General features: G+C 35.2%; 1 protein-coding gene across 1 annotated transcript; it reads left to right on the top strand.

The window, feature by feature from the left end:
• The first annotated feature begins 1,067 nt into the window (after positions 1-1,067).
• LOC131160594 (uncharacterized) lies at positions 1,068-4,675 on the top strand. The gene is made up of 5 exons (XM_058116426.1): positions 1,068-1,420; positions 1,511-1,946; positions 2,049-2,261; positions 2,355-2,474; positions 2,590-4,675. Exons 1-5 carry the CDS (start codon positions 1,307-1,309, stop codon positions 4,380-4,382), a joined length of 2,676 nt encoding a protein of 891 aa, XP_057972409.1. The 5' UTR covers positions 1,068-1,306; the 3' UTR covers positions 4,383-4,675.
• The last annotated feature ends 2,598 nt before the right edge of the window (positions 4,676-7,273 follow it).

Raw genomic sequence — 7,273 nt, 5'->3', positions numbered from 1 at the left:
GCAAGTATTAAAATTAAATATTTCTCATAATTTTAATTAGAATATTTGTATCATTCATTTTCCTATATATATTTATTTGGCGTCATTTATAATAGTATCTAATATCGATGTTTGTATTTTGAATATTTATACTTAATATTTGTAAACTAAATTATGAAAATTTATTATGAATTTATTTTTCAATAAATTTAATTTATAAAAAATTATAAAAATATTTACACAATAGTGTTCACATATATCACATTCACGGCACGCAACATATTTACTAGCAATAATAACAACGTGATTGTAATATGATGAACTATAATATCATTTATTAAAATATTATAATACATAATACTAAAATACCATATTAAATGTGAAAATAAATATCTTCATATATTATAAAAAAAAAAAAAAAGACCATTTTTATACAGGTCAAATAATTCTACAAAAATGCGATATAATTCTCGTGTTTTACTAACCATACATTTGTGTATATCAATGAGAACCATATAAAGTTGATCAAATAAGAAATATTTTTACAAGACAAAATTTCAAAAAATATACTTCTTAAAAATGTCATTACAATAAATGTCCTATATATTTCAAAATAATAAAACCATAATTTAGTATTATACTATTAAGTAAAATCTAATTTAGTCCTTATATTTTTAATTAGTATATTTACAAATTATGCTTCCTAATTTTTTGTAATTATTTATATTATCCTAATTATATGTAAACATATTATGAATTTCCTTTACATCTATAAAACATTGTTAATTGAAATTACACATTTATTGCTACTATTTTTTAGGAGAATAGAATTTAAAAGAAAATCTCAAGAAATATTATTCATGAAGCGATTATAACTTCAAGTACATAGTTAGAATAATTCAAAACTATAATTAATAATATCTTGGCCCCCTAATTAATGTACATCTCATTTTTTTAAAAATAAAATTCTTAAAAATAACTTTGCATTATTGCCCCCCAAAAACAAGTCAGCCTATTGAAGGACTTAATTGTAATTTCCATGAAAGGGCAGAAGTTTTTAAACTAAAAAATTTCCAAAGAAAGACAATGCTGTAAATCTTGCTACTTTCCACAAAATTCAAATTCAAATCTGAAAGCACCCGCTCCAACGGTCACATTTCATTAGGGTTTCCTTAACGTCTCTTCTGATATCCTGTATAAATTTCATTCATCGTCGCATCCTTGTCCGAATGACATATCTTCGTATTATCTCTTTACGGCCGCTCCAATCGTCCTCTTAACACCAACATCCTTCCTCCATCAGACAACAAGATCTCCCTTCATAGCAATGGATTTTCATAGCCTCAGCAGGAGAGAGCTCCAAGCCCTCTGCAAGAAGAACAAGATCGCAGCCAACATGACCAATGTCGCCATGGCCGATGCCCTCAAAGCTCTGCAAATCGTAATCACCCGTTCACATTTGAAAAATCATGTATTTTTCCTTTCTTTTTATGTATCTTGATTTAATTTCATTGAAATCACGGTGTTCCAGGTTGAAGGACTAGAAGATTTCACAAGACCCGACTCGGAGAAGGGCCTGGAAGTTCAAGAGAAGATGGGATTTGGATCACCGGAGCCTCCCCGAACATCAACCAGAAGAAAGCCTGTGAAAGGAGATCCGGAAAGTGAGCAGCCAATGACTCGCACTCGTTACAAAACCAGCAGGGGAGGCAGAGAAGCAGGGGAAGAGAAGGAGGTGCCGGAGACCCCAACTGCTTCAAGTACCCGGAGAAGAGGGGCTTCAACTCGGCGGAAAGCAGAGACCAGTGTGAAGGAGGAGAATTTTGTGCAGCGAGTGCATAGCACGCGGCGATCTACAAGGCTGTTGGAGAAGATGGCCGGGTTGAGTCCGAAGGAAAAGGGAAAAATAGATGTCATAAAGATCACAGAGTTATCCGAAGAAGAAACAGATGTGAAGAGCGTGTCTGGTATGTGTTTGCATAATTGCACAAATGAACATCTCCGTGTTTCTACTTGTGTTTTTATAATATGCTATTAGTTGGGTGATTCTGACATGAATCATGGTACAGTTACTGATTTGAAGACATCGTCAGAAGAGGGGTCAGAGAGGATTGATGATTCTGAAATTATTTCAAATCTAAAACTCAGTGCATTAGCAGAGATTGAAAGAGATTGCAAAGAGGAAGCTCAAGAGAATGAGAAGGGTAATTATAACGGGGTCAATGTTCTGAAGGAAAAAGTGGAAGATGTAATAGATGATGAAGCTCAATATGAGAATAAGGGTAAGTTTTTATAGTATATCGTTCCAATTTTGGACCCATTCATTTGATCTTCTATACAACCTATTAACTTTTTCTTTTACAATAAATATGCAGGAGCTGAGCTGCACACAAAATCTGAAGCGTGCAATAGACCTGAAGAATGCCTTGTCATTCCAGGTGTAGACTCGGAGAAGGCAGTAGATGGTGAAGCAGTTCAAACCTCAGATGAGATTGGTAAGTCTCATGTTTACAACTTTCTCTTTTCATTAACTGTGTACGTAGATTGATTCATTTGGTGTTCATACTCATAGATCCATAGTTTCATGTTCTAATATTCTCTGGTTTGTAGGCCATAGTGAAGTCTCTGCTACCATGCCTGACACTGAGGATTCAGATGGGTTCCTAATATCTGATAACAAGAAAGAATTAGATGCCAATCAGGATATCGTTACAGGAGATATCCTCAGTTCATCAAATTTGACAGCCTTCATTGATCAGGACCAGAATCCAGAAATCCTATGTCAAAATATGGTTAGTGAAGGCACTGACATGAATGTTCCAGAAGGTTGCTATCTCGAAATTGACAACGCTATTGAAGGGAACTACAACTATAATGATGCAGAAGCAGACAAAAAGGATTTTACGGCTTCACCATATGATGATCCATCAGATGATACTGAGCAGGTGTCTTGCAAAGAGAAACCGGAAAATGGAAAAGATGGAATTCTAGACGTTGCTGGAGGTGAAAATTTTAAAGAAGAAATGAATGAACTTGTCTGGGAGCCTATTACTGCCTCCAATGGCAACGCATCAGATGAAAATCCATCTGAATTTCAAGAAAATTATAGTGATGATGCACAAATAACTCAAAAGGATTCAAGTTTTTCTCCAGATACTTGGGAAGGCCTGGTGTCTCGTTTGGAGCAAGTGGACAGCGGAAAAGAAGATGGAATTCTAGACATCAACGACTCTGAGAATTATGAAGAAGATTCATATGAACCTCTCATTGGGTTGTTTACTGCCACTGAGGTATTTGCGGATGGTCAACTGGCAGTTGACAATGGATCAAACTCTGAAAATTCGATGAACGATGAGTCAGAAACACAATTTGCAGTCGATTTTTCCAGACAAGTCATTGAATTCAACAATCTCATGGCTCCCCGCCATGGAGAACACCCGCTGCCTGAGGTAGAGAATGGCAATTCTGAAGAATGGACCGGTGTTCATTTTGTGGCAGAAGAACATGCCATGACAGCCAATGAATGCCATCCGTTGTCGGAGGAGTTGCCAAATGCACAAGAGCAAGTGAGTCCTAATTGTCAGAAACTTTCTGAAGGTGAACTCATGGGTAAAACTTTATTTCACGATCAGTCTCTATCATCAAATTTGTGCCAGGTTTCAGAGATAGGAACTGAGAATCATCCAATGCTTGATACCAGAAATCAAACTCCCAGTGGGGTAATCATGGCTGACACCCCATTCTCGACTTTGGCATCCCATTTGACGCTGAGGAAATCAGTTAGCAAGACCCCAGTTTCAGTTCAAAGGAGTTTCCATGTTTTGGATGACAATAAGGAGAACATTGACAATAGTGGGAGGAAATCTTCAAGCAAGACACCAATTCGAAGGATGAACGATGTTTTGGATGTCAACAAGGAGAACATCGACAATAGTGGCAGGAAATCTTCAAGCAAGGCACCTCAAAAGATGATCCATGTTTTGGATGGCAACAAGATGAACAATGTTTTGGATGTCAACAAGGAGAACATTGACAATAGTGGCAGGAAATCTTCGAGCAAGGCACCTCAAAAGATGATCCATGTTTTGGATAGCAAGGCACCTCAAAAGATGATCCATGTTTTGGATGGCAACAAGGAGAATATTGGCAAGAGTGGAAGGAAGAACGTAGAGCTTAAAAAGGAGAAAAAGAAGAATATCGAGGACATGGCAGAAGATGCAATGCTGAAGGCACTGAATGACACAAGCCTGAGGCAGCTGAGAAAGATGTTCAAAGAAAAATTGCAGATTACTGTAAGCCACAGAACTGAAGATGTAAATGTCAATAAGGCAGCAAAGACAAGGCTAGCTTTGAAGGCACTGCCAGAGAACCATTTAGCCCGTGAACCAGAAGAGAAGAATTGAACATGCATGGTAGACACTTGATGCGTGATTTGTTCTTTTAATGCAATTTTGGTGGTGAAAAAAGGGGGGGCGGGGGGTGGGGTGGGATTCAAACCCTTGGTTTGCCTCCTTTTGGTTTCTGCTTCTTGTTACAACTTGGAAAATATCACGGTTATGATACTGAAATAATGGAGGCTCACCTAAAGTTTTTGTTGGTGGGAATTGTGATACTTGATGTTTAAAGGAGGACTTTTCTTTCTATGTGATAATGATGTTATGAAAAATCTAATCCATATCTGCATGCATTTGATTAATTTTGTCCTTAGGGGTCACTGCATTTCACTTGTATGCTTTGTTTTTCTCACTTCACCATGAGCTCTTCATTTTGAAATAGTCCATATTGGGCATGCTTTCTATCACACAAGATGTGCCCCAAATCCATTTAGAAATCCATCTTCATGTTTTGTATTGGAAGACTTGAACCCAAAACACTTATGAATAGTTATCTTCTATCCTTCCCAAAATATAAACCTAAAACCTCCAATAGTTATCTTCCATCTTCTTCTCCTCCATCTTGAAATCCATCTTTATGTTTTCTATTGCAAGATTTAAACCCACGACACTTAGGAACAGTTATCTTCTATCCCTCCCAAAATATAAACCTAAAATCTTCAATACAAAAGTTCAGAACTTTTAGAACGTCCCCAAGGGACAAAGATCAGGTTCTCTAGCAATATAGAACATAAGTTTCAAGTGACTTATATGGTATCAGTCCATTATCATCAAGTTGGATTCTCTCAAAACCAATCTTCTTCTTCTTCTTCTTCTTTCATGAATGATAAAATATAGGACTAATTTGGAAGAGTCCAATAGCTCCAAATGGATTTTCTATATTCTTTCCAATTTTCCAATCCACATTATCTTCTATCCCTCCCAAAATATAAACCTAAAACCTCCAATACAAAAGTTCAGAACTTTTAGAATGTCCCCAAGGGACAAAGATCAGGTTCTCTAGCAATATAGAACATAAGTTTCAAGTGACTTATATGGTATCAGTCCATTATCATCAAGTTATGGATTTTCTCAAAACCAATCTTCTTCTGCTTTCATGAATGATAAAATATATGACTAATTTGGAAGAGTCCAATAGCTCCTAATGGATTTGCTATATTCTTTCCAATTTTCCAATCCACATTAACTCTTCAAGTCCTCAATGAGTCTCAATCATAATGTATGTTGCTTTTCATTTTTCTCCATCTTACTCCAGTTGAGCAATTTCTAATCACGGTTGAATGCATAAATTTTCCCTTGTAAAATTTCATTGATTTTTTTTAAACATGTATTTTAGAACTTGATAAATTACGAAAATAAATAACAAATTGGGTGTGTAATGCCATCAGAATAAGCAATCATCCTAATGTCTCATTGTTTTTAAGTAGAAGATCTTTTTTTTTTTTGTATTTTAAAAGCAAATTTTCCCGCCTAAGTAAAAATATATTATTAATCTATTATACTTTTCCACATAGGATAAGGTGTTTTCCTGTGCTATACCATTTATATGTACTAGTTTCTAAATTAATTCATCTATATGTATTTTTTTTTCCTATACCTCATAGCTACTAATAAAACGACGTTGAAATTCAATAGTTAGTAGCACACTAGCTCTAGTTAGTTGAGTAGATAAGACCATTTGTAACAACCTCCCTATAAAATTTAAATAAATTCTCTACTGTTTTAAATTAAAACAAATTCCTACACAGCGGAAAGCAAATAACATAAAATATAACCTTATATATATACAATACCAAAGTGTCTAATATTCCACAAATATTACATATTTCACTATACTCTCAAGAACTACTCCTACTAATACCAGGGCTAACAAAATTGTACCCCAAAAACACTCACCCTCAAAAAGGACAGACTAACAGCTCCTCTATCTGCGAGTCTGCTCCGCTCGCCCAACTAGCTCACCTGAAAAATAATTCAACATTGGAATGAGTCAAAGCTCAGTAAGATGAAACATGCTATCACTAGTGTGTGGCTACTGAGATGTGGATTTGTAAAAATTAATCCGAGTTAAAAGTAGTACAAATAACTAAAACTGAAAATGCTGATACTACATAACATATTATAAAACCTTTAACTACATAATTTAACACGTAAAATTGTATGAAATTACTTTTCATAATAATACTACTATTTTGGAAAATCTGATAATACCATAATATCTGAGAATATTTCCTTGGATGGTTGTATGTCATGATTTAACCCCTCATGACGGGGTTGTGCGGCCCAAAGGCTAGATCTATCCTGGTTGGCTTACCAGGGTAAACCACTCTACTCCTCGGTCAAATCGGCCCTCCTCAACCCATATCTGATGGGGAGCCTATCCACAACTAGGCACGATCGACCTCATACCACTTACTATCTGAGTTAAGTGGTTGCACTTTGAACTGAATATCTGTATATCTGTAGCTACGGTACCGTGCTCTGCTGTCTGATCCATCAGGGTCTGAAACTATATAATACGTTTCTATATACAATTAACTGTTTTACCATGATTCTGTAATAACTATATAAACCATGATGCTGTAATAATCTGTAACTATATCAACTGTATTTTTCTGAGATAACTGTAAATCTACCTGTTATGGTGCTGTAAAACTGTAAAATCATGGTATTCTGAAAGATATTGTAAACGCATTTCACTGTCTGTATATTCTGTAAAACATATTCCTAAAAATAATCTATAAACATGTTTCTATACTGTATTCATACTCTCATGACACACAATAATTTAAAACACTTTAACCTCAATAATAAATTGCATAAATTTCTGCTCTAAATAATAATCTGGTAAAAACATAAACTTCATACTGAAATCATACTAGGTTTTCCTAACATAACAT

Source organism: Malania oleifera, chromosome 7 (assembly GCF_029873635.1).
Source record: "Malania oleifera isolate guangnan ecotype guangnan chromosome 7, ASM2987363v1, whole genome shotgun sequence".
NCBI lineage: Eukaryota > Viridiplantae > Streptophyta > Magnoliopsida > Santalales > Ximeniaceae > Malania > Malania oleifera.
Note: the sequence above shows the minus strand (reverse complement) of the source record. Positions and strands in the feature narration are given on the sequence as shown.